The 24,185-nt window shown below is 49.0% G+C and overlaps 9 protein-coding genes across 9 annotated transcripts; 2 read left to right on the plus strand and 7 right to left on the minus strand.

Annotated features, from left to right (window-relative positions):
• Positions 1-12: 12 nt before the first annotated feature.
• C8Q69DRAFT_457964 (hypothetical protein) lies at positions 13-1,200 on the minus strand. Its single transcript, XM_028629949.1, has one exon. The coding sequence runs from the start codon at positions 587-589 to the stop codon at positions 362-364; it is 228 nt and encodes a 75-aa protein (XP_028487809.1). The 5' UTR covers positions 590-1,200; the 3' UTR covers positions 13-361.
• Positions 1,201-1,998: 798 nt separating this feature from the next.
• On the plus strand, positions 1,999-3,106 carry C8Q69DRAFT_504810 (hypothetical protein; the record flags this gene model as incomplete). Its single annotated transcript, XM_028632636.1, has 2 exons — positions 1,999-2,526; positions 2,606-3,106. The coding sequence occupies 2 exons, from the start codon at positions 1,999-2,001 to the stop codon at positions 3,104-3,106; spliced, it is 1,029 nt and encodes a 342-aa protein (XP_028487810.1).
• A 777-nt stretch (positions 3,107-3,883) lies between these two features.
• Positions 3,884-8,378, minus strand: C8Q69DRAFT_457967 (putative pre-rRNA processing protein Rrp12). The gene is made up of 3 exons (XM_028629950.1): positions 8,180-8,378; positions 6,219-8,126; positions 3,884-6,164 (listed from the first exon to the last, which is right to left on the minus strand). The coding sequence occupies exons 1-3, from the start codon at positions 8,240-8,242 to the stop codon at positions 4,341-4,343; spliced, it is 3,795 nt and encodes a 1,264-aa protein (XP_028487811.1). The 5' UTR covers positions 8,243-8,378; the 3' UTR covers positions 3,884-4,340.
• A 482-nt stretch (positions 8,379-8,860) lies between these two features.
• Positions 8,861-10,116, minus strand: C8Q69DRAFT_161782 (small nuclear ribonucleo protein). Its single transcript, XM_028625674.1, has 4 exons — positions 9,731-10,116; positions 9,489-9,557; positions 9,310-9,425; positions 8,861-9,241 (listed from the first exon to the last, which is right to left on the minus strand). Exons 1-4 carry the CDS (start codon positions 9,909-9,911, stop codon positions 9,068-9,070), a joined length of 540 nt encoding a protein of 179 aa, XP_028487812.1. The 5' UTR covers positions 9,912-10,116; the 3' UTR covers positions 8,861-9,067.
• A 637-nt stretch (positions 10,117-10,753) lies between these two features.
• Positions 10,754-11,681, minus strand: C8Q69DRAFT_442335 (hypothetical protein; the record flags this gene model as incomplete). The annotated part of the gene is made up of 2 exons (XM_028628828.1): positions 10,754-11,556; positions 11,621-11,681. The coding sequence occupies 2 exons, from the start codon at positions 11,679-11,681 to the stop codon at positions 10,754-10,756; spliced, it is 864 nt and encodes a 287-aa protein (XP_028487813.1).
• An 811-nt stretch (positions 11,682-12,492) lies between these two features.
• C8Q69DRAFT_161830 (integral membrane protein) lies at positions 12,493-14,047 on the minus strand. Its single transcript, XM_028625675.1, has one exon. It carries the CDS (start codon positions 13,669-13,671, stop codon positions 12,658-12,660), a length of 1,014 nt encoding a protein of 337 aa, XP_028487814.1. The 5' UTR covers positions 13,672-14,047; the 3' UTR covers positions 12,493-12,657.
• Positions 14,048-14,908: 861 nt separating this feature from the next.
• Positions 14,909-19,323, minus strand: C8Q69DRAFT_504814 (hypothetical protein; the record flags this gene model as incomplete). Its single annotated transcript, XM_028632637.1, has 6 exons — positions 14,909-17,480; positions 17,539-18,618; positions 18,690-18,819; positions 18,870-19,122; positions 19,181-19,229; positions 19,295-19,323. 6 exons carry the CDS (start codon positions 19,321-19,323, stop codon positions 14,909-14,911), a joined length of 4,113 nt encoding a protein of 1,370 aa, XP_028487815.1.
• Positions 19,324-19,858: 535 nt separating this feature from the next.
• C8Q69DRAFT_457983 (putative proteasome component Pre8) lies at positions 19,859-21,366 on the minus strand. The gene is made up of 5 exons (XM_028629951.1): positions 21,179-21,366; positions 21,102-21,121; positions 20,992-21,042; positions 20,320-20,922; positions 19,859-20,268 (listed from the first exon to the last, which is right to left on the minus strand). The coding sequence occupies exons 1-5, from the start codon at positions 21,220-21,222 to the stop codon at positions 20,150-20,152; spliced, it is 837 nt and encodes a 278-aa protein (XP_028487816.1). The 5' UTR covers positions 21,223-21,366; the 3' UTR covers positions 19,859-20,149.
• Positions 21,367-21,481: 115 nt separating this feature from the next.
• On the plus strand, positions 21,482-23,108 carry C8Q69DRAFT_457987 (RING finger domain protein). The gene is made up of 2 exons (XM_028629952.1): positions 21,482-22,504; positions 22,552-23,108. The coding sequence occupies exons 1-2, from the start codon at positions 21,659-21,661 to the stop codon at positions 22,696-22,698; spliced, it is 993 nt and encodes a 330-aa protein (XP_028487817.1). The 5' UTR covers positions 21,482-21,658; the 3' UTR covers positions 22,699-23,108.
• Positions 23,109-24,185: the final 1,077 nt, after the last annotated feature.

Here is a 24,185-nt window from a genome sequence, read left to right on the forward strand (position 1 = left end):
AGAAAGATCCATGTTCAGGTCAGTGTACTGTACTCGGTCTATTGTGATCTTATCCGGATAGCTCTATAGATTATTGCAAGCATATACTATCATCACATTTTCTGGGTCTGCCAAACGGACTACATATCCAGACTTTCAGAGTAAAAAATATCATATCTGTGTATTGCAGAGACATAGAAAAGGCAATACTGTGATTAAAAAAAAAAAAAAAAAAAAGCACTCGTGACCTTGTTGCAGTTGAATGACAATTGCAATAGATATTAGGTCTACTTGTCTGTAGACGCTGTCTCCGGCTCTGTTCTCCGGAAATTAATTTAGCGATATGAAAATAACAGGAAAACGTCGAGCTGGATTTATAGTTCTATAGTTGCATTGAATGGATTTGGAGCTTTTCCCAAGCCCAAGAAAAATTGCTGTCTCCGCTGCCTAGGGGGCGTTTATACATCCAGGCCTCCATGTTAGTCGCTCCACGGGTTCTTATCCAGAGAAACGCCATCTCGTACCCCGGATGAAGCGGCGCCTTCTCTTTGACAAAAGCACTATGGGCCAAGAAAAGACCAAGAAAGGCCAAGGACGAACGCTGAATCATCCCGCCATTTGCCAATGTACCAAGAAAGGGCTAGACAGCAAAACCTGAGAGCCGATGTCTTGGTCTACTCTAGAGATCCCGGGCCAAGATCAGGTCTATTACTTATCCCATCCGTTTGCGAGGAGTACCAAGAGCTACGCCAAGGCAGCATCATGATGAACGAGCGGTAATCACCCGGCAACATCGAAACATCCTTTCTGCCAAGATCGGAGGGGGAAAAGTACTCGTTATTTTGCCCAGTCGGCTCGCAGACAATTTGCTCTCGAGAGCTTCCCAGACAAAGGAAACTCTTAACATATTATTGAATCTTATTCTGGGCGGGATTATTGACCGCCGATACCAACTATGGTGCAGGAGATCAACGCGTCCGTGGATCGGGAAGATGATCACAACGCTGATTGAATTAAAAAAAAAAAAGAAAGAGATGGCTGATTTGGGAAATATATCTTTTATAATATGTTCTCTTATAATGCGAATTGAAGCGGAAGTAAATATCGACTATTTATTTATTTAAATCATAGTTAAAGCACTGGCAGGGCGGGAGATACCCCGTACTTTCTGTATGGTAACACACCGTATCATCGACACAGGACGTGACAGCGCCAAGCACGCCATGCGATTCCCGGCCAGGACCAGACTGGCCGACAGCCTATCAGGACACGCCAAGACGTCACCCAGGGCTGCCAACGCTTGGCATTGCTGATGCGGGAGGAGATACGCTTGGCGTATTGATACCGTCACGTCGAGACGGCCTGACCGTATGATTCTTCTTTTTCTGCTGGCCGGCGGTCTGGGCTGGAACTTGCTCTGCCAAAGTCCATCCTGTCCACGTTGGAATGCGCAACACCAGCCTTGATGGATATGGCAGCCTCATGTTCGACCAGCGGCAACCGCCTTCTCGCTCAGCCGGGCATCTCGTCTCGCCTCGACATCCCATACCGTCCGTTTCATTACCCTGGGACAACGACCATCACGATGCCAAGGGCTCGGCTTCTAGGCGTCTTGGCGTGGATGGACAGGACTCCTCCGTCAGCGTCTTTTTTGTGCCTCTGATTCTCTTCCTCTGGCGTCTCCGCCGTCCGATTGATGTGTCTACCGCGGGTCCGCTCTTCCCGCTTCCATCTGGTGCAGAATCATATAAGGCTGCCTGACCTCCGCTCTTCTGGCGGTCCTAGAGTCTCTCTGCTCCCACCGGCATGTCCTCTCCGTGAGACTGGATGCCTCGATCATGCCGTTTGTGTCCCCAGCGATGGCTTGAGCATACGCCTGCGCTTTCTGAATGAACCCTGCCCCCTCCTCTGTGGCCTCTAGAGTTATCGGATTCGTGGTTCTTGTGAATGTGAAGGGCCAGCCGGCCACTCCTCCCCGCTGATATCTCATCGATAGCTAAGAGCGGGACTGGTTTGACAATGGCGCGCCAGGAAATGACCCATTCGCCTGCCTACTATCAGTGCCAGGATTGGGTGACCACTGTAGACCCTCACGGCGCTTATCCCTCGAGTCCCCCTACCGCCTATCTACCGTCGAAGGAACAGCAGTTGTCCCTTACAAACCCGTACACTGTCTATCGGAGCCCCGCATCACAAGCCTCTTCTCCGGAGGCTCATTCTACCTTGTCGGAGTCGTCGCGAGAGTCATACTTGTCTACCAAGAACTTGGCGGAACCGGTTCAGCCCAAGCCGGGATATCTGCCAGCGCCGTTCATGCTGTCGCCCGATGCGGAAAATGGCTCGATATCGAATTTGACCCCCAGCAGCAATGGACATGCTCGCAAGGAGAGCAGCAACCGATCGAGCTGGAGAGAGCAGCGCTCCTATGTGTCTGGAGAGGTTACTCGGCATAGTGGACCGCATGTGCAGAGTCGAGGATCTGTATATGCAGGAATCGACGAGGAGCCAGTGAAATCAGATGGGAGTCGAAATGCATTGTTACTTCTGGTGAGTAGAGGTCTATGCTTGCGGGATCTCCAACCTGTCTCTCAAACCCTATGTAGTTCTCCGACTAATGCGTAACTAGCTTCATATGTCGACCTCTGTACCTACGCTTTCTCTTGTGACTTGCCTGTATACAATGTTCAGCGTTGTCTTCCTCACACTGTCCTCTCCTCTTCGACTCTGTCCTCCAACACCTTTCTTCAAATCCACATCCTTTTCGACGCAACTATGTCAGTTACTGGTGCCCGCTCTCCATATGCACGAACGCATTATGCGACCCAGAAAGTCAGGACAACGTCGACGGTCTTCTCAGGGTCTACATTCGAATGATCCATATCGATCTGCTCCGCTACCGTTGACAGATTCCTATTACGCCGCAAACATCGTATATGTTCTTCTGCTTGCTCCTTTTCTTTGTCTTGGTCTTGAGCTCGCAGCATGGACCGCTGCTTTTTTCTGGGTATTTACCATGATGATGGGTAACCCGGACGGGACCGAACGCAAAGACGATGGCCGCGCCGCTGTCTTAGGCGTCGCCAATTGGTGGCGCAAGTGGCTTAGAAGGGCCAGAAAGGCATCATGAAGGGGTTGCAACATGCTATGCCACCTCGTTGCTGTTCGACTATGATACGAAGATACCTCGTAATTCGTCAAAAGCAACATCTATTCGCGGCTTGCAGCCGTCGCTGCTATACCCAGAACGGAAACTGTCTATCTATGGATGATCCTTATCGCAATGTCTGTTCTGATTTTACTTTCACGACTGAGCATGGTAATGGCTGGCGCAATTTGGGGTTATATGCTGTTTCTTCTTTTCCTTCTCAATGATTCGCTCGGAATGGAGACGGACATCAGTGTTATTTTTATATCCGCTCGGTTTTTGGTGGTCCCTTCTTCTATGAAATGGTGTACTTCTCGATTCCCCGATGATACCTGGTGATGTTTGCCTTGTTTTCACCTCGGTTCTGTTTTCCTCTCTTGTTCTTTAGTGGCTGTATTTTCATTACTCCCTGACGATCCGTCTACACAGGGATCAAAAAACAGAGATTTCTTATTACATAGTTAGTGCCGCAAATAGATACCCTATCAACAGCATATATTTTTACTCTTCTTTTTACCTTCTAACGATTATGTGATTTCCAAGGCCGTTAGGAAACAGTTTCGCGCCTGACGACAGTACCATATCACAATACTACGAAGTAATAATCAACATACTCGACGTGACCACAACTATAATATAATAATAATCGGCGAATAGACATCTCTAGGACTAGAACCTAACTGATTCGTTGTCGCTTTTCTTATTTTCGAACATAAAAGTTCATTCACTCTTGAAAAAAAAAAAAAAAAAAAAAAAAGGTACTAATCTTATCCTCGTCCTATATATGCTTCGTGAAAAAAAAAAATGGAAGGGTATCTGAGAGAATACCAGATTCGTAGACTGACGAGAAAAGAGAATAAGACATATCATATATAAAAAACAAGGCGGACGACGAATCAGACTTAATTTCTTCGTTTATCTATGTTTATTTTTTTTTTGTTCTTTCCCCTCCAAAGGGAGAATTGGAGTTTCATTCATTGCATTTTTGGAAAAAAAAAAAAAGAAAAGAAAAGAAAAGGAATTTTTTTTTATATACCTAACTCCCAACAATATATTCAGTGGGATATGGTGAGAATCGTACCATCATCCTTAACAGAACCCTAATACATAAATAAATAAGAAAGACATGATGAGGGAAAAGAGAAAAAAAAAGGCCGCTCCAGGAGTATCTAACTAAGAAATTTCTGGCTCGTTAATAAAATCTCAGGATCATCTTTCATCTCCTCCTTCCACCCCCCCGGATGGCTCCCTTTCCACTTCTGTTTGGTCCATTTCTTCGCTTTTCTATTCTGCCACTGGGAGTGCCGTGCTGTTTGGGTATTCCTAGACCACGACGACCGTTCGGGTTGGATCCTTTGGCGGCGCGGAATCCTTCCTTGGAGATGGTGCCGGCGTCGTTATCATCGTCGTCGTCCAATTCCATCTCGTCATCCTTGGGCTTCCGTTGGGACATCTTCAGTCGACCCTTCTGGCCACGACGGATGGCGTCTGGTCCGCTGACTGCTGCGAGATAGGCGTTGATACCGCTTTCTCCCTCTGCACCGCCGTCGGCGCCACCGCTCATCTCCATGTCGAGGTCGTCGCCGTTGTCACCAAAGATAAGCTTGCCGTCCTCATCGACCTTCGCGGCTCGCTTCTTCTTGGAACCGGGGCCGGCGTTGAGGAAGCGGACGCTGGGTTTCGTGGTTGAGATATGGGCAAGGGCGCCGGGAGCAAGCAGATCGAGAGGATTATCCTCGGGAGATAGCTCGCGGATATACTGCTCTCCCTGCTTACCGCCCTTGCCTTTGCCGGAGCGCTTCGCTCGCGTGTGCCCTTCCTCGTCGACGTCGATCTGGCTTGCATCATCGTCGAGATCTGATTCATCGGACAGATCGGATCCGTACACGGCTTTGTCGAAGGCGTTGTTGAAGACTCTGCCGCCGTTGCCTTCTTCGCCTTCGTCCTCACCGGCGTCGTCAGCCGCATTCTTCTTTCTCTTCCGCCTCTCCCGTTCTTTTCTGATGTTGACTACAAGTTTGCGATCAGATTCACCGACCAGTACCTCCATCAGTGGCGCACCGAATCTGCGGACTAAGCGGTCGATGATACCCTTGACCTTGACTCTCATACGACCGTTGTGCTCCTTGCTCCACACCATGAGGTTTGGAACTAGGGAGTCAAGACGGGGGCGGAGCATGTCGTCAGGCAGGACAACGACAACAACCTTCACGAAACCCAGAACAGACCTGACGATTTCACGGTTGTTGCTCGTCAGGAAGAGATCGACAGTCTGCACGAGATCCGTCTGGACCTGTGGTGGGAGCGCGGTGTGGAAATCGAAAAATAGGCGCGAAAGCGCCGTGACAGATGCCGCAACCATGTGTGGAGAGCTACCAGCCAGACCAGCTGAGACCATGGTGAAGAACTCCTCAATCGTTGCCGGAGCATCTGGGGCGTCGTCAGGCATATGAGGCACCAGAGAGTTGCGAATCTTGGTACCAGGCGGGTTACGCTCTGGGTCAATCATTCTCTTCGCAAGGTGTATCAAGAGGTCAAAGGACGCGACTCTGGCTTTCTCATTGCTTTCCTTGCAGCCAAGAACAACCTCGGAGAGCACAGATGGGATAAAGTGCAGATCAGAAGTTGGGAGATGAGAGACGAGCTCGTGGATTGCAAGAAGACGGTCCCTGCGTGCTGGAGAAGGCGTCTTGTCCGCGGTGGTGAGGATAAGAGATTGCAGCTCTGAGCTTCTTTCACGGAGTGCAGTTGCTCCTGTCTCCGTGGATGCCAGACGTGGGATCAATTTATAAGCCTTCTTGATCAACTGTGGATCCGACGACTGGTTGTTGAGAATGACGGCCGCTAGAGCGAACAGGCTCTGGAAGCTTGAACGCGGGAGGTAGATCGACATCGCGATAATAAGATCGATCAGGGTGTGAGAAGTAGGGGGCATCTTATCACCAGATCCTCCCTGGTTACCCTGCTTGGCTGCCTCCTGCTCTGCGGGAAGAGAAGATTCAAGCATCGAGGTGACACGAGTGAAAGTCTCGTTGAGTTCCTGTGTACAAATTAGCTTTGGTCAAAATGTTTCTTTGATAGGTTTTGTACTGACCTGCTCGGGCGTAATGCTCAGGTAAGCATTGATACATTGCAAGATGTAGCCTCTGTAGTGTGGCAAAGTCTGACTGTACACGTTGAAGAGAACCGCAAGCAAGTTGTTTGCGAAAGTTGCTAAGTGGGCAATGTTCTTCTTTGCCGCTTCCTTTGAGATTCTCCTCTGGAGGATCAAATCGTCTCCTTCGGTATCCAAAGACAGGATAGCCTGGTTTGATTCGACAAGGTTCTGCAAAGCCTTGCAGACATCGACGCGCAGCTCCGTCTGCTGGTACAGCACGTTGGAAAGCAGCTCGGCAAAAGTCTGATCAAATGACTCCACCAGGTCCAGAGGCAGTTCGCAATATCCAGGCAGGATAGCCCAGGTCTGCTGTACAAGCGTCTCGAAGATTTTGACTTCGACCGACTTCTCCGCTGCCCCGTAGTCCAGAATCCTCTGGTAAAGTGCCTCACTGAGAGGAACAAATTCCGAACGGAAATGAGCGAGGTTCGTGTTGGAGACATGGTCTCTGAGGATTGGAAGAAGCCAAACACGGCCTGGCTGACCAGACTTCTGCTGGGTGATATTCAGAGGCAGAACTTCCAGAACAGCCTGAGGACCCATTGCGTATATGGCTCTTCCCAGCACCTGATCAGCCTGCTTCTTTCCGTGGAAAGATTCGTTCCCTCGCAATTCTCCAATCGTCTTGACGATATCGGTGAGCAGAGGAGAAGACCTCCATTTAAAAGCGTCGAACATGGCCGAGCAGACGTTGAAGACCTCAGCCCAGGCGGCCTGGTACTTCAACGACAGAAGATCAGTAGCAGATTTGGCCAGCTTCTCAAGGGTCTTTTCGTCATAGACGGATGGCTCCAGGATCACGCTGTCAGGCACACAATTGGCCAGGAATGAGATAAGACATTCCGACGCAGAGATCCTAATGTTGCGGGAAGGAGATGCGAGGAAAGCGGAAACAAGGTCGAACAACTCTGGGAGCTTTGCAAACGTCTCGTCAGCATCGAGCTGTGCAGCCACGTCGTAACCTCTGGACAGGACCGCAATCCATGGGGGAAGTAGTTGCGAATCGTTCTGCGCTGGCTTAAGTTCTGATATGGCCTCCAAGAGACGCGGCAGCTTCGATGAAGAGAAGTCATCCGCCATTCCTTCGAAGATGACCTCAAAGACTTCGAAAGCGCCCATAGTAAGAAATTCATTGCTAGATCGGGAGACGTTCATGAGCAGCTCGCACAGTGGCTCAATCTTCTTGCTGGGCCAGCCACCCGATGCGGATGCGATCGTCTTGACCAGCTGCAGAGAATGAATAATCGCAGGTTCGTGGTTGTCCTTGTTCTGTCCATAGCGGCCCTTCTTCGCCTTTGCAGCAGCAGTGGCATTATCACTCAAAGTCCTGAGAGCAGTTTCCGCGCACATGTCCGCAGCCGGGTGATCCAGGGACGGACTCGGGGGCGGCGTCTTCAGAACCTTTGTCAGGGCATCCTGAGCGCGCTTGCGCACCTTCGGACGGTGGTCAATAGCCAGGTTCAGCAATCCAGCCATGGCCCGTCGCGGTCCAATCTGCGTCAGCGGCAGATTCCAGGCGGCCGCATCTTGCGCGATCAATAGCGACTCGAGAACCCCGATCGACGGTCTCAACAGCGGAGCTTCGACATCCGGCAGCGTCAGCGCTGGCGCAAGGTTGGTAAGAATCTGCGCAAACTTGGAGCGGAGGAGAGGTGCGGGGACATAGTCGGCGGTCAAGTCGAGCAAGTACACCACAGAAGTTGCCAGGTCCTTATTGATAATTCCTTGCGAGCTCGAGAGAGACTGTGTGAGCAGAGCCAGCAGCGCTGCGAAGTAGGCGGTGGGCGAAAAATCTGTTTTCTGATCGCGGAGAGTATCCTCGACTGCGGAGAGCACCACGGCAGTCTGAGCACGGTCAGTTTTATGCGGTGGTCGACGGGGAATTCCATGAGACTCACATGTTGCTGGTTCTGCAGCTTGGGCGACTTGATCTTTTCGAGCTTCTCCGCAAGGGTCGCCATGGTTGCGATCGACTTGCAGGCAGCTCGAGAAGTCCGTCAGGGCGCGGGGGATCAGATGGAGATCGGAGGTATTTTTTTTCTGGCAGAAGAAGAGTAAGTTAAGTGATTTTTGGAAAAAGTACAAAAAGTCTTGGCGGCCCTACTTATCGATAGCAGCCGCTCTTCCGCCAATCAGAAACCCCGGCTTTCGTGGATAACTGTGATTTTATTATATATATCATATTATATTATATTCTACTGTTCTCGAGAGAGGCCAGAGCGATGGAAGTAGTATGTAGCTGGCTAATGGTATCTTGCATATATATAATATATATATATATATATATATATATGTGGAGGACAGCGGTCTTACTTGCCAGAAGAAGAGGTCGTGCTGCTGTGCTTCATCCACAGTAGTAGTATCAAGATGCATTCGACAGCAGATTTCTTCTATCACTACAAAGATATCGCTGCGCTCATGTTTTGAAGGATCGTAAATGGCTGCATTTGTTGTATGCCAAATTTTCACCACCAGGTCGGAGCATTTCACAATATTCTGCACCGCCTGGATCCTCCCTCGTAGCCACTGAAAAAATACGGGCTCGCATAGACCGACAAAGCAAATAAAAAGATAACAGCATCGAGTCGTTTCAGCAATTGAAAACCATCATGGCGAGACCAGACGTCTCTTGTTTCCACTATTTTCGTCCAACGAAGGTTGGCCATACGTCGAGGCCTCAAATTTCCCCGAACTTGAGCATACGGTTTTCGAATCACCTCTGCCAGAATACCAGGGCTGCCCGCAACCGTAGTGGTGCGCTGCCCCGAGCGGGTGACATGCGGATCTCAAAAAATGATCTCTCCACTGTGTTCTGGCTCGAAGCCTAGGGTCTGCAACTGCTTGTTGCGGGTCTTGTCGCGCTGTTTTCGCTCGCTGTCCTCCTTCTTCTTGAGCTCGAAAACTTCCTGGACCGGTGCCTTCTGCCAGTTGGGTGGGATATCGTCTTCCCTGTCAAGGTCCTGCGCAGGCCAGAAATGTTAGTACAACGTAGTAAGAGTGCGTAGTGGTGTAACCGGGGAAGCCGCACGATTTCACCCAAAAGCAAGACGTTCTCTCCTCGGACCAAGTAGATGCCTCGAGGAATATCAGCGAAGAGATTTCCGGCGTAGATACGCTCGATGGTATCTTGGAGAACGAGATTCGCTAGGGAAGACCGGGACATTAGCATTTGACATTGTCGCAGCAGATGGCAGGAAGCAGACATACCGAATTGATCCCAGCTCCTTAGGACACCAATCAACTTTCTTCCATCTCGAAGGATTATAACAAGTTTCTCTACAAGTTAAGTAACTCAATCAGCACTCGAAGCCCGCGAACACGAACAGCGTATAGCAGCAGCTTCCTCCAGTCCATTATATCCGATCTAGCCATAGACCATTGACGCCTTAAGAAGAGGCCCGTCCCTTTCCCAGCAAGGAATTCTTTGAAGTCAGCGATAATGCACTCACTATCTGTCAAATCCAACAATTGTGCCGCAGTCGTGAACATCTGCGGAGGTAGTTGCGGAGGGCCCTGGGGCACTATCGGGCCCGATGGAGGTTGCAAGGGCACATTCTGGGGCGGTTGACCCTGCTGCGCATTGGCCTGCTGGGCCGCAGCAGGATTATCATGAAGTGAAAGCCTTTCCATCTCCTGGTATGAAGCGCAATCGTAGGAAGTTTGTCGTCAAGCGTGGGGCAGGACGGAAGGGCTTTTCGTGGGGTCTATGTTTGCGAAGATGGCGACGGTGCTATCATTCTGGGAGACAATTCGATCAAGGAGAGTCAGGGAAGACGCCAAAGGAATAAGGCGCGTCACTCCAGCAGAGAAGAGAGCTTGGTTTGGGAATGCGAAAGATAGCCTCGTCGCAAGGTCTCTGTGTCACTGCTATCGCGGGATCTGTTTGCTCTGTTTGACTGCGATTGATTATGGATGGAGTACTTAAACCACTGCTATATTATTTTATTATCTCCTCGTCAGGCTGGGCTTTTATTTTGAGCGGTTCAGTATATGGAAAATACGTAGTCTCTGTGTGATCATTCATATAACCACAAAATGAAGCTTCCCAGCCAGAGACTCGTCGCATGCTAGTATTGAAAAGTAGGTAGTTACCGCCTACGACCGGATCTACAATATTCTATATTTATAGCAGTGATGGAGTCGAGGGACAAATTTAAGATGAGCACTAATCAGCAAGATACAAATTGCCAGAGCAGTAAAACATGCGATTGACAGCAGGGATGATGTATCCTTCATGAAGACATCTGAAAAAAAAGAAGACAAATCGGTGACGGCCGCCATTGATATGACCACCCGGATCAAAAGGCGCCTCCGATCTAATAGTTTCACATAATTGATCCTCGAGTACCGTACTGTAGGCATAATCCGGTACTATATCATGCCCTTAACAGGATTCCCGCCGGCGCAATCCTAGCAGGGGCATGACATATTATTTGTAAAGAGGTACAGCAACTCCATCTCTGGCCCTGCACTCACGCAACGCCGATACCACGGCGTTGCTCTCGCATTCTCTGTTCCCGACGTCGGTTGTATGGAGCATAGAGGGGCTCATCAAAGGTGCCAATGCTTGCTCGAATAGCGCCTTGAGGCTGATGGGAGGTAGGACTGGCTGGTGGCAGGAATTCTATTGCCTTGAACTGAGCCTGAGTAATGATCTTCAAGCGATACAAATACCGCATCAGCTCGAAATCCGGCCTGTACATGGCCAGCGTTTGTCCGTTCTGATGATGGCCCTCGACTATGTGGTCGAGCATAGAATCCCAAGCACTTTGCCCCTCAAAGACCTGGCGGCAAATGGGGCAGCTAACAGTCTCTGGCGGCGGATGCGTTCTAAAATGACTCAGAAGATGCACTTTCCATTGCTCGACATTATCGAGCTCCTCCTCGCACCCGAGAATGTAGAACAGGCAATGGTAACTCAACCGTGACTGTGAGCCAGAGGGAGCTACAAGGATACCAGTGCCATCATCCTCCAAGAGACGTGCCGCCTCCATCTCCGGTGCCATCCTTGTGTCTATGGACTCGAAGGAATGCGAGCCTTGAGAGCCGCCCGAGAGAGTCGGAACACGATTCAAACTTGTCATGCTCCCGGCACTGGATGCGACGACCTTGCCTGAAGACTGAAATACAGTCACTGAGGAGGGACCCGATCGTGACTGGCTGCTGACGGTAGATGAACCTCCTGATAGAATGTTAACTGAGCCTCCCGGGTGATCCTGTTCCCATTTCCTCAGCCTCAGTCTTTCAGCAGGGAGTTTTGAGCTCGAGGGAGCCACTGAGACGCAGTCAGTATACATTTTCAGCATTGAGGGTTTGATCTGGGCCACATACTCGCACACAGTTCAAAAAATGCCCATCAACCGCGTAGTCTGCTTGTCCTAGCCGACATAATTGAGGCATGCCTGCTGGAATTTGAGGTGAGAAAACAACCAAGCATGGTATCTTTCCGACAGACAGACGAGGAGAATCGTGGAGGGATGCTCCCAGCACCACGAACCATCACCGGGTCGGTCGGACGAACGCTGGCCATCATAGACAAGTCGCAGTGGGCCACGTCGATGTGCATCTTGACAGAAAGCGCGGGTTGAGAGACGGCAATTCAAGACGGCCAATTGCACGAAAGTGGCCGATATGCACATTCGACATCCTGTCAGCACACGCCAGAATTGAACCCACGCGCTCTCCCCACCACGATCGCAACATTAGTATTATCTATCAGACCACAGAGCCTCATGTGTAGTAACATCTCTGGGCACGCGGCCCAACTCTCAACGGACCATCACAAAACCCCTCGAAACATCGTCGAAGCTGCCGCAGTGCATACCGAATCCCACTCCAACGGAGTTCGACAGGAAAATTCAAGGTTAGAAGAAACCCTGTCGGACGGACATTATCAACTCCTTGGCAGGATTGGCTGGGCTGTTAAGAGTTGGCTTTTTTTGCGCACCGACAATTTCCCCACAGCTGCATGCGATCGTGGAGATCAGCAGCTGAACCATTTGCTCCTAAATTTTCTTCTTCAACCATCGATAGACGAGATGGCGTAACAGCAGAGGGGAAACATCCTTGTCCACCCAGCTACGTACACATACCGATATCCGACTATCGGGCTCATCCTCATAGTCCTAAAAAAAGGTGGTTCCCGCTAAATGCGGCTATCATGAGGCTCTCCTCGTCCCCATGATGCAAGACACGCCAGGGTGTGTTGTACAGTAAATCGAGACAGCTCAGTCTCGCAGAACGACCATTGAGCCCTGGTATGTTTTCTCCGTGAGTCGGATGCGGCACATATTGTTTTGTCGTATACTATATTGATCATAACTATTGAATTTCGTGACAGACCGTAGATATTATTGCACAATGCTTTTGGCTGAGATTAGTATATACAGCTGAGATATGACGGCTTCCTGGTGGGCTGTCGTTTCTCTATCCAGGTAGTAAAGTGTTTCGTTCCGAGGAGTTTCCCTTGAGAAATGTGGTTCCTTTCAGTAGTCGAATTCGTTCTCTGAGTGGTCATGATGTCTGTCGCGGACTCTCCGTCAGAGTAAGGATGTCCATGGGGAACGATAGGTGCGTTCCCGAGAGAATGGAAGCTTTGGAGCCTGACGTTGGAACCTGATCCTCGTCGAATAGCTTCTAGCAGCCTCCCAAGGATCGCAAACTCGAGCTTCAACTTCAGGCTGTAAATAGTCCCCTTCAGCGTCACTTGAAGAGCGTAGTAGTCGGCGTATTCGAGACTGAGGAGAAGAATGTCCATGAGGACTATGAAAATATTGATTCCAACCAGTTGATAAATAGTTTTGCGATCTTCCTTCTCCGAGCCGATGCGGAGAAGCCTGACGCTTTCGATGACGTAGAGTCCAGAGATGATTGCTTCCTGGACAGTAAAGCCAGTTATCTGAATCTTCTCCATGACTCCGTAGGCCTCGCGGAAAAGTTGTGGCCCGTGAGGGATATTGGAGCCGTAGGTCAGAACTGTAGTCGGGACGTGAAGAAATACTACGTTCGCGCAAATCATATAGAGGACTCGACGAAGGATCCAATCATCCTGGAGGACGAGATGTAACCTCGAATATAACACGAGTGCCTGACCCGTCACCATCGCCCACCAGCCGGCAGTTAGGATAGTGACAGATATGAAGGAATTGGTGTTGCTGAAGTACTTCAGCATGAAGCCCAGGGAATATGGCATAACCCCCAGGAACGATGAGATAAGAAGACTCCAGAAGTATAGTCCCCTCCATTGGCGAAATGTAGAAAGGGCCAAGGCAACCAGTTCGATTACATTGTACCAGGAGATAGCGAGGAAAGTCACCACTATCAGCCGCAATGCGTCTCCCCATCTAAGGTCGCTGGGGAGACCATCGATGGGCACTTTCATTGACGACATTTGCTTCAGACAGGGAGCAGTATACGGTCGAGTAGAATGGTGTCAACATAAACAGATCGTAGTTATTTGCCAAGAGCGTTGATAGACGGCCGGCGTCGATCTTCGCTGTTGTTGATCGCTGCGCGGGAACCAGAACAGTCAACCAATGCCTTCACGGTATGGAGAGGAGAAATTCTTTCAATGGCTTCGACATTGCAGGGGTCGACCGGCTTTTCTTTGGAATAGAGCAGATATGTATGTAAGGATGGGGGGCGCATGAATGCCGGGTACGTTGTTTCAGCATTCGAGGCGAGCGCCCTGCGACAAACCCCTTGATGTAATAATCGAGCATCGTTGTCTGACGTCTATTTCAAGACAAGAACCAACCTTCATTCCTGCTGTTTCACAAGGCCGAATTATGTATGGCGATGACACTGCTTAATAGCATAAAAATGCCAGATAATGGCATGAAAAAAGGCGCTGCACTCATGCCAACACGGGCGCACTGATTAAACCGTACTTCTGTCGAAGCTCCTGAACCTCGTTCTATTTGGGAGAACGAGAAAAGATCTTTGCACACTTCGAAACGAAGAGACCTTCCACCTCATTTTCCCTTTCGGGAATCCTGTTAGGATCGTCCCCATGGCGCCGCCCTTGTCTCGTCCGGCATGAGAGAATTTGGACACATGGCCAGTGGGTCAGGGGTCTGGGGTTTGTCGTGACTCCTTGAAACTCCTCCCGACCTCGATTCCCTGCAAACAGGCCACTACACGATGATCCATTACAACAATTTGGGCAAAAGGTCGTTTCCTGAAGTGGTACGATGTATCTGGACTTCCAAAATCGAATTAGAGATCCGCGGAGCTGTTGCTCTGTGCGTCAGACGTACCGGTCTCGTGGGAGTCCCTCAAGCACATGGCATCTCGGCTGAAGTCTTCTTGACCTTACTATTCAGACCTAAGTTCGAAAATGCGTCTCCCAGAAATCGAGATCTAACATCGCCGGTTTCCCATCCGGCATTTGGCGTACGATGCTGTCTGAAGCGGCGACCTGAAACGCTAAGTTTGTCACGATGACACCGGAAAGCGACGGTTATTGATAATCTAGGAAAGAATTGATTTACCTCCATAGGATATCGAGAGCTCCTTCTGCTATCAGGGATATATTAAACCAGTCAATATTGACGATGAGAGGGCGCTAACAAAAAGACGATCAACAAAAAGCATCCATAAGGTAACTCTGCCCGTAGATTCAACATTCATTGTGTGGTCTCGACGGCCGCATCGCGTCTATTTCTGAGGATATCAACAACTGTAGCTGCAGCTCTCGTTTCAACTTCGATGGGATTCACTCCGTCGGTCAGTTCGACTATGACCTCATCCCCCACACTCACACTACATAGCCATTTGTATCCCATCTCATTTTCATGATCTGGTATATTCTCCTTCCTGGTATTGTAAGATACCCGTGATGATTGTGCGGCATGGCCCACTCGTTCCTTCGGGTGAAGGAGATCTATTTTCACGCTCAAGATCCGTTGCATGTATTGCAAAAGACCTATCTTCTCGAGAAAGTGGTGGCATGCGTCCATGGATCCGTGAGAATCAACAAATATAGCTCCAAGAAGACTCTCGATTAGATCGGAAAAGAATTTATCTGCCTCTAGCCGTGACAAGAGAGCCCAAGGATAGGTTTCTGAACTGTACAGTGCGTCGTAGATCTCTTGGCGGTGTTCCATAAACCTTGCTGATGTGGTCTGTTGAGCTGCTTTTATCTCTGGTGAAGTTGAATGCCTCATGAATTGCCACAGGTATGTTTTCCGGATTATCTCCTTCATGGATTCGCCAGGCATATCTGGGTTGGTTATCTCCCAGCGAGTTTCGTCTAGCGAGGTGTCCAAGCAGAGAAATGCTAGGAAGTCTGCGTTGACTAATGCTGTGCGCATGACATGCATTTCCGCATGAGGTATCTCTCCGGAACTAAAAAGCATTCGCGTAACGATATGATCCAACACGGAGTCGCCCAAGAATTCCAGTCTTTGGTAGGACATATAGTCATCTCGGCTACAGGGATGCGTCAGTGCCTCGACTAGAAGTGCCCTTTTCGTGAAGGTATGCCCGATGACTCGTTCGACTTGCGATAGATGAGAGAAAGCCCTAGACTCTTCAGGAACAGCATCGTACAGCTGGTTTATTCTGTCATCCAAGGGCCACCATTCGAAATCTGGAAGAAACAGGCGAAGACATCGGATAGCTTTTCCCACACCACCGTCAATAAATGCTGCTCCAATGAGTCCTTCAACGACGTCTGCAAGTACTTTTGTGGATAGCTCCCTTTCTCTTGGGACATCAGTTTCCATGACTGGTTTGATAAGATCAGTGATGTAACTTGGACGCCATTTGTTACCGGTAAATGGACTGGTGATAATGTATTCATTTAGCCCTGTATTGAGCGCCGCTCTTGACAGGCGAGCATTGGAGACGAGCTTATCCTTTTCACAAGATAAAAGGCCTTCGTGCCATAGCTGATTTGCGGCCGTTATTTGAACCGCAGTAGTGAACTTCAGAACACTATCTCCTAGGAACTCCAGACGCTGATAGTCTATTTGTTCTCTTGCAGCCGATGCACAGATCGCAGCCATTACCAGAGATAAGTCGTCAAACCCAACAGAAGCCAGTAATGTACAGGACAATTTCTGGGCCAGAAGGGCGACCTCAATCTCATGAATAATAGACGGTATAAAAAGTGCAGCCCTCGCGTATGCAACAGGTAGACGATCAACCGAGCAAGCTCGAGCTAGCGCACAATGTTTGGATGTATGGTGGATGGGTGCCTCCTTGTTGCTAGCAACCGGATGAAGGAAATCAGTGCGTTTCGGTAAGACAGTACCTTGAATGTGCATCTGTGGTTGTTCTTCACTATCGCCACTGATTTGTCCATCTTTGGGGCCATCCTCCCCACAGATGGTAGGGGCCTTCCACAACACTTCCTCGATGATAAAAGGGCGCCCATATCTTCCATTGTCTCTCGCAATCCCTAATCCCTTAAAGTCATCCGGGTCAGATATCCGTATGTCTTCGGCACTTAACATACCCTTGACAGAAGTAAGCCATGGCCCGATTGAATGGGCCAGTGCAGAGAGATTCGGCACAAATAGAGCCGGGAAGTCAGTACGACTGTCATCAACACGAGCAGGGAAAGCAGAGTGTAGCAGTTGGTATGTAGTATCGACAGCGTGCCCAATCAATTCTGATGGAAAACTGGAATGTCTCGACTTCAAAGTCACGGTCAGAGTCATGTCTTGATTCCAGTACAGCTTGAAAGGGGGCACAACGGGGAGGCGGATTGGCGTAAGTATCAATAGGGAGGGCACTCCAAACTCCATGGGTGAGAAGTTTACTTCCGTCTCGAATATAGCTGGAGACACCGGCGCTGTCCATAGTCTTCCAATATCTATCCAGGGATTTATACATGATTGACATTGGACAGTGCTTGGTCGACTGTCACCTGGTCTGGCTGTGTCTGACCGTCTCTCACAGTGTTTTGGCATCAGGTTATCGTTGACGAGACCGGCTTGGTAAAGTAGAAGATAGGCTTGAAAAGCTGCCTCTCGCTTGGCATTTTTTTCAGTCATCCATAATCTTTTACCGCTGATCTCTCGAAGACTGGGATCAAGAAATCCGGGGAGGACCACCGTCGCCTTTACCAAGCCATCATCTCCAAAGTAATTATTCATGATGAATTCAGGTCGATTATCCGCGTACGAGTAGGATACGGTAGAGCAAAAGTGCTCAAGATATGGACGCGCGTTGTCATAGTCCAAGCGTGCACTAACCAGATCAGCATATATAAGAGGATACTATGGGATATCTGCATGGTTTGGCATACCCCGTTGAAGGAACAGTGAATGCTTCATCGCCTTGTTCCTCGATCCTCTCCCTGTTTTGGATCTCCTCTATCCGATTCTTATTGTCGGAATATAGCTTCTTCATTGCTTCTCCCATCATTGCCCATCTCTTTTGTGCATTTCGATCATCTTTTTCCAGGAACATTATGAATTTAGAGCCACGCATCCGAGCTCGGCCTCGCCTCTGAACGAAACCTTTTAGGTCGCTTGGGCTATCATAACAAATAACGAGGTTGCACGCAGAGATGTCTATCCCTTCCTCGAGCACCGTGGTAGCGACAAGAGCGTTCTTCTTGCCTGTTCTGAGGTCATCGATGGCATTCTTCTGGTCTCGGATATGAAAGAATTCAGAAAGTTTGGATTTGCGAGAAGCATAACCGCTGTTCCCTACGAAATATCCAGGGACAATCTTGTCCATCAGAGGATGAACGGAGAGGAGATGCGTGAGCATCACAACTTGATTTCGTTCTTTGGCGAATATGATGACACGAAACCCGGGAGCGAATTCCCTGGCCAATGTTTGAACTAGAAGATTAGCTTTCTCTGAAAGTATATCAGGGACACTCAACCATTGCCTCGCCTCAGTAAGGTCTATTCGAGGCAACAAATTCGCAACATATCTCTTTTCATCACTCTCCCAGTCGACCAGAATGTGACTTCCAGGTCCATCAGGGACACCGGAATAGAATCTTTCGATGCATGCTCTTATGAACAAATCAGCTGCCCAAGGGCCAAGCTCATCATGAATGGCAATAGAACTGCGCAAGAAACGATTTAGTTCTTTCTGACAAGGTGTTTTTCGTGAAAGTAGTAGATCTGATAACTTATCAATGCTTTTCGGGTCGTCTGCATTTCGTAATCTTTGTATTTCAGGGTCGTTTTCAATGTTGTCGAAAGCCTCGGCGACTAGCTTCCCAAGACTTTGGAGCAGTTGCGAATAAAGTAACTGGTCTTTTCGATACGGGACTGTCACCAGTTCTGGTTGATGAACATATTGTAATAACTCTTCTCGGTGGATAGTCGGGCTTCTGACTACTGCATTTAAGTTCTTTTGAAGCTCCCTAGATATTGGCTTTCAGCAACCTCTTGAACAGTAAAAATGTATTCCACACTTCAAAGACAACGGACGTACGATTTCATGATTGGACTCGCAGTGAGTGCCATTATATTAGGAAGCTCGCAGGCATCTCCAGACTCCCTAAACGGATGATAGAACTTCTGCATGATATCGTTCATTGGGTGCGAAGAAGCACAATGGTGAGCTGACTCCTGTTAGTGGTATGCTGGCGACTATTCAGCTGTGGGGATGTACCCTCGTCAAATATGAGGAGAGCTATACGAGAAAACTGGACGAATCCTCTTGATCGTGCATCTAACAGAACCTGAGGGGTCGAAACAACGATGCGTATATTCAAGAGGATCGAATCCCAGATCGCTTGTGTGCTCCAGTGTTCAACACCGTCTGCTCCAGAAAGTAGCGTTGTTTGAAATGCAGGCAATTGATCGGATATGAATGCATGTTGCTGGGTAGCTAGAGCCACAGTAGGAGCAAGAAACCAGACCATCTGGGTCTCCTGTTAGTGATTTTCTGCTTCGGAGCAGAAACTCTAGTGTAGCTCTTACCTTGCCCTCAGGACATCGTTCGAGCTCTGCTTGTATCCGAAGGATAGCGCTAGAAGGTACAAGAGCGTAAGTCGATTAGGGTCGAAACCGGATGAGGACGGTGATCTTGCATACATCTGTGTCTTACCACTACCCGTCTCCATCTACGCACCTCGTTACGAACGGTTAGCTGGCTAGTTTACTATGCGTTTGAATGAAAGGAGTATCGTTACTTGCCGCGACAATTGTATTTTGACGGAGGGCCTCCGCTAGCATCTCCAGCTGATAAGCTCTTGACTTGCGCATTGTGGACTCCTTGTGAGCTAGCTGATGGTCTGAATCTGCTTCTGTTGATGGACCCATATCTGAGGTCTCTTGCATAAATGCTCGCAGCTGAATCGAGAGAGATTCATGTAGTATAATATGTATGAATATTGAAGTATTGTGATCAAATGGTTATTATCAAAACCTTTTTGTGGGCGTATGCTTCTTGCTGAGAGCTGGCGAAGCTTGCAAGTGGTAGTGGGGCATAACAAGTACGGCTGGATTTAAAGACGCTTCTCAACCCCGCGGGTGTTTATGGGTGCTGAGAATGAACACCGGTACCAGGTCACGAAGAACACGATGCCTATCTTCCAAAGAAAATTCACGTTAGGTTATCTTACTACGTTTAAGGTATTGACTGCTAGCGCTGATCCTCGCTCTTCAATTATAGTTGAGAGCCCACATCAAGGTGAGGCAAGAGGCATTCATTGTACATACGCGCATAAAAATCCGCTCAGTCTTACTAAAACCACTTCTGTCAAGAACTATGCATGAAACCGACTGCGGCAGGCGATACAGAGATCGTAAGTGACCTTCAGCATCATCGTATATAGTAGATTTATGTAGGACGCAAGATCATCTTTCATTTCGTTAATTGCGCCTCGCATGATTTCATGACTCTACCATATTACAAGGCTAGTGAACACCGATGCCGATACGTATCCATCATAGATTAGTCAGATAATCTTCAATCTCCTCTTTGCTCAGTTTCCTGAATCGGGGACCTCTTGCCCCATCAACACCCTCGTATCCCAGCAAATGATCAGCGGGAGGACCGACGATACCTATTTGCTTGTGAGTCTTGTACTCCTTTTCATGGAGGGCTGGTTCCTTACCAATCTCGATGGTCTCGCCATTCATTTCACCCTCGATGGTCTCCTTCAGGGTGAGAAGAGCAATGTGAATAGCATCTTCGAGCTCCAGTCCCTCAGTGTACCGCTTTTCCAGGAAAGTCTTCGCACTTGTGGCATGCTTTCCAATAGCGGTAGCCTTCCACGGGAAGTAGCTTCCACTCGGGTCAACTTGGTACAGACTAGGTCCACCTTTCAGGATTCCACCCGTCTTCCCCGAGACCTTTTTAACCTCACCCTCCGCCTCTATTTGCTTTTCCCCCGTCTCTGGCTCGATACCCTCATCCCAGCCTGCAATGAGTAAGCTGACACCGTAGGGCCGGACACCACCAGATTGCGTAGCTTCCTGGACAACACGAGCGACATCCTGGACCAGTATTCGGGTAGGAGGATATTCATTGTAGATCCGCTTGTAGCCAGTGTGGGACACCTTGCGTGCTTTGTCGACAAGCACACGGTAGTCAGGGCCCATCCCCGAGTAGACCACGCCAATGTCAGGTGTGATCAAGGAGACTTTAGAAAGAGAGGGTGGGTCAATCAGTGGCGAGGATGACTTCTTTTCTGTAGCAAGTACGACACCGTTTGTGGCTGGAAGGGCACAGTATCATTAGCTACTACTGCTGCCATCTAACAGGGAATGGACGGGACCAGCAATACCTTTGATGCCCAGAGCAGTTACACCCTGGTTGACAGCGTTCAGAGCATATTCTGTATTCATCAGTAAATATCCAATCACCAATTATGGACATATATTATAGCCGACTAACCGATCTGCACCAGCTTTCCGCTATAAGCTCTTAGTTAGCATGTAGGACCTCAAAGCTGCGCGGGCGGGAGCTCTAACCTGGGAGAGAAAGTTGTCAAGGAGAATGAGTAGCGGTCCGCCATGGGGATGACTTGAGTTCGACGCCCTTCAAAATAATTCTCACGGTGTCGATCGGAAAGCTGGGGGTAATCAGCGAGGGGAGAGGTGTTGAGGTGAAGCTGAAGCTCCGTCCGTCAGTGACAAGTACGGCAACAGGCGACAAGGCGTTGACGCGGTAGCCAGCAATGCCAAGCCGCGCCTGGGCACTGATGTTAGACGAGCGGCTAGCATCCCTTTCCGGTATGGTCATCGTGGAGCTTTCCTCCACCGCCACACAAGAATCGTGCTGCGGCTTCGATCCTTTTCTTTTCTTCGTCAAGAATCGCAGAGTTTCCTACGAATGCAGGGTTTTCTGCAGGCCGTGTCTCGGCTGCTATCTATGCAGCTAATGGTGCTAGCATGCGCAGTTCCTGAGAGACTATAGCTATCGTCTTCATTGTCTTGCTCTCATTATTGGAGATGGATTTCTCTGCACCAAAGCAGGAGCCTGAGCAGGAGCTTGCACGGGGATGGCCAGAAGGCGCATCTTCGACTTCGCAGCACGGTAACCCTGAGGGTGGCCCTGAAACTACCGATACAGCAGACAGATCTAGCGATCCTTCGCAGCCCGAACCTCAAAGTTACTATCTTCCTAGGACGTGTCGCATTTGCTTGGACTCCGTGCCTCCCACATTGCAACCTTCTTCTGAAAATCTTCCTGGTTTTCTCCAATCGAAACCGCGTGTGACGTACGTGTCACCTGATCCTGAATTAGGTCGATTGCTGCGACCTTGCAGGTGCAAGGGCTCCTCCAGATACGTCCATGAAGGCTGTCTACGTTCGTGGCGACATGCGGATCCCGCTTATGGGAAACGCACTTACTGGCAATGTCCCACTTGCGGGTTCCAGTATAGGCTGGAGCGCGTAACATGGGCTCGCTGGATCAGTAGTAATGCGACTCAGATCGGCTTGACACTGGCTATATTGATGTTCACTGTATTCTTGTTAGGTTTTATTGCTGACCCCATTATTAATCTTTACATTGAACCGCTGGAGAGGATTTATCCTGCAGATGTGGGAGAACCAGATTTTCTTGGAGAACTGCAGACAGAAGGAACGTCTTCCTGGTTCCAGCACTTCGCCAAAGGTTTAGCATCTCTAGGGTTTCTGTCCTTTATCAAAGTGTTCTTCGCAATGTCTCCTTGGCAATGGGGTGGACTACGCAGTCTCGGCTTAGTTAGCAGTGGTGGCAGGTCGACCGGACGGAATCGAGTCGCTTCCATCAGCTGGGCCGTAATTCTTATCGGTGTTTGCAGCTTCCTCTGGGTAAGTCTGCTCCTGGTTATGGTTGTACTGTCGCTGATGTCCAATAGGCCGTATTCAAAGGCGTTAGAGCCTGGTGTCGCCGTGCTCTGGAAAAGGCAGGCGAACGCGTTATGGACGTTCCATTGCCTGATGATGAAGATGAAGATGAAGCCCGTTCCTCCCCAAGCGAAGAACGCTCCAAAAAAGCCGAGTGATAGATGTACATGGATCTGGAATTCGCTTGCCTTTTTTTACGGCCGTCAGAAAAATGTGTCTAATCCTGACCGCACAACTTAAGTTGTCATACTCCTTTCAATGAGGTGCCAATTAGTCAATGTGCGAACATCTGCCTAAGTCCTCGTGACCCCCCGGCCTGCTGTTCCTGAGGCGGTACTTGGATTTGGACGTTTTGTTCTTATCCATTTCAGTCTGCTTTCGGACAAGGTCGGGGGAGGACCGGGCCGCATTCGAATCGGTGATGGTACGCTCAGCGACTCTCGCTACTCTTAGTGACGGGAGACGTGTCAGTAAGCGCATCTACGATTGGGGTGCGGTAAATACCTCCCCTATAGCATACCTTCTATAATGAACTTGATATCGATAATTAGCAATAAGTCTAAGCACCATCTCTTCTCTTTGTACAGTGTAGGCGCAACGTATAGGTCGTGATTATAAACCATTCCTCGATGTTTTCCGGCTGGATTTAGCAGACCATGCCAGTTCTTGAGAACTAGCATGAGCTCTGACTCCTTACCGTGGACGAAAAATGCCTATTCTCGATGTCTCTAGTCCGCATGCTTGAATGGTTAAAACAGGTTGTAGATACACTCCAGACAATTTGGGCATGTCTCCTCATCCTATTGTATCTAAGGCCATTTCCGCTGAAGAATATTTGTCTCCATCCTCCTGCTTTGGTCGTTTTCTCTGGAGATCTTTCAAGGAGAGATCTGTATGGGTCTACGCTTTTCACGGAACTGAATTCAGACAGGAGGCAATGCTTTGATGTGCGTGTGGATGGACGCTTTTTGAAAGTATCTTCATGTTGCTCGTAGCTAGTTATGCGTCAAAGTTTCTCAACTATCTATGTCACAGAACAAGCAGCTATGTTCTGTGAATATCGAAGGCTCATCTATTCTACGAGGACTGATTTTATCGAGCTTGTTAGAGGCCAGCATCATGATTCGAAACAAGTACTCAAAAGTCTCAATCTTTCCTCTAGAGATGTCACGCTGTTCCGCTGGGGCTTCTTCCGTAAAGAGGGGCCTCGTCTTATATGGCAAATTTGGAGTATTCCGCAGCGCTGACTGAAGCGGCCAAATCTAGGGCTTGGAACAGAGGGAGGGGAAGTAATGTTAGTTTTCACTTGCTCCTAGTCTTCTAGGAGGTATAGACCCAAGGCTTTCTTTTATCAGCTCGTCGTAGTTGATTGTCCTGCTTTCAATATCTTCTGCTGCCAGCGTAGATGGAATACCAAATTATATCCTTTAATGTCATAGGAACTTAGACTTATAATTCTCTTGAAAGAAATGAGGAATATACCCAATACTGTAGGAATTGGGTTCATAAGAAAACATGATTCACGGCCAGATGGACATAGTTACTTATATGTGCAGCGGACTCCCGACATTACATGCGAGCAAAGTGAAAGTCTTCTAGGACCTTCGTGCCCAAGAACACATCAAGACATCTCAAGAAGGAACTC

This window comes from Paecilomyces variotii, assembly GCF_004022145.1.
Source record: "Paecilomyces variotii strain CBS 101075 chromosome Unknown C8Q69scaffold_2, whole genome shotgun sequence".
NCBI lineage: Eukaryota > Fungi > Ascomycota > Eurotiomycetes > Eurotiales > Thermoascaceae > Paecilomyces > Paecilomyces variotii.

Excerpts from the sequence above, each read along its gene's own strand:
- C8Q69DRAFT_457964 (XM_028629949.1), bottom strand. The coding sequence starts at position 589 with ATGATTCAGCGTTCGTCCTTGGCCTTTCTTGGTCTTTTCTTGGCCCAT.
- C8Q69DRAFT_457983 (XM_028629951.1), bottom strand. The coding sequence starts at position 21,222 with ATGGCGGACCGCTACTCATTCTCCTTGACAACTTTCTCTCCCAG. Across the intron at positions 20,923-20,991 it reads AACTGCTCTGGGCATCAAAG|CCACAAACGGTGTCGTACTT; the intron begins GTATTGCTGGTC and ends GTGCCCTTCCAG. Across the intron at positions 20,269-20,319 it reads TGGCGAGACCATCGAGATTG|GTATCGTCGGTCCTCCCGCT; the intron begins GTAAGGAACCAG and ends ACAAGCAAATAG.
- C8Q69DRAFT_161830 (XM_028625675.1), bottom strand. The coding sequence starts at position 13,671 with ATGTCGTCAATGAAAGTGCCCATCGATGGTCTCCCCAGCGACCTTAGA.
- C8Q69DRAFT_457967 (XM_028629950.1), bottom strand. The coding sequence starts at position 8,242 with ATGGCGACCCTTGCGGAGAAGCTCGAAAAGATCAAGTCGCCCAAGCTG. Across the intron at positions 8,127-8,179 it reads AGCTGCAGAACCAGCAACAT|ACTGCCGTGGTGCTCTCCGC; the intron begins GTGAGTCTCATG and ends GACCGTGCTCAG. Across the intron at positions 6,165-6,218 it reads TGAGCATTACGCCCGAGCAG|GAACTCAACGAGACTTTCAC; the intron begins GTCAGTACAAAA and ends ATTTGTACACAG.
- C8Q69DRAFT_161782 (XM_028625674.1), bottom strand. The coding sequence starts at position 9,911 with ATGGAAAGGCTTTCACTTCATGATAATCCTGCTGCGGCCCAGCAGGCC. Across the intron at positions 9,558-9,730 it reads ATTGTTGGATTTGACAGATA|AGAAACTTGTTATAATCCTT; the intron begins GTGAGTGCATTA and ends CTTAACTTGTAG. Across the intron at positions 9,426-9,488 it reads AAGGAGCTGGGATCAATTCG|CGAATCTCGTTCTCCAAGAT; the intron begins GTATGTCTGCTT and ends GGTCTTCCCTAG.
- C8Q69DRAFT_457987 (XM_028629952.1), top strand. The coding sequence starts at position 21,659 with ATGGATTTCTCTGCACCAAAGCAGGAGCCTGAGCAGGAGCTTGCACGG. Across the intron at positions 22,505-22,551 it reads GTGTTTGCAGCTTCCTCTGG|GCCGTATTCAAAGGCGTTAG; the intron begins GTAAGTCTGCTC and ends GATGTCCAATAG.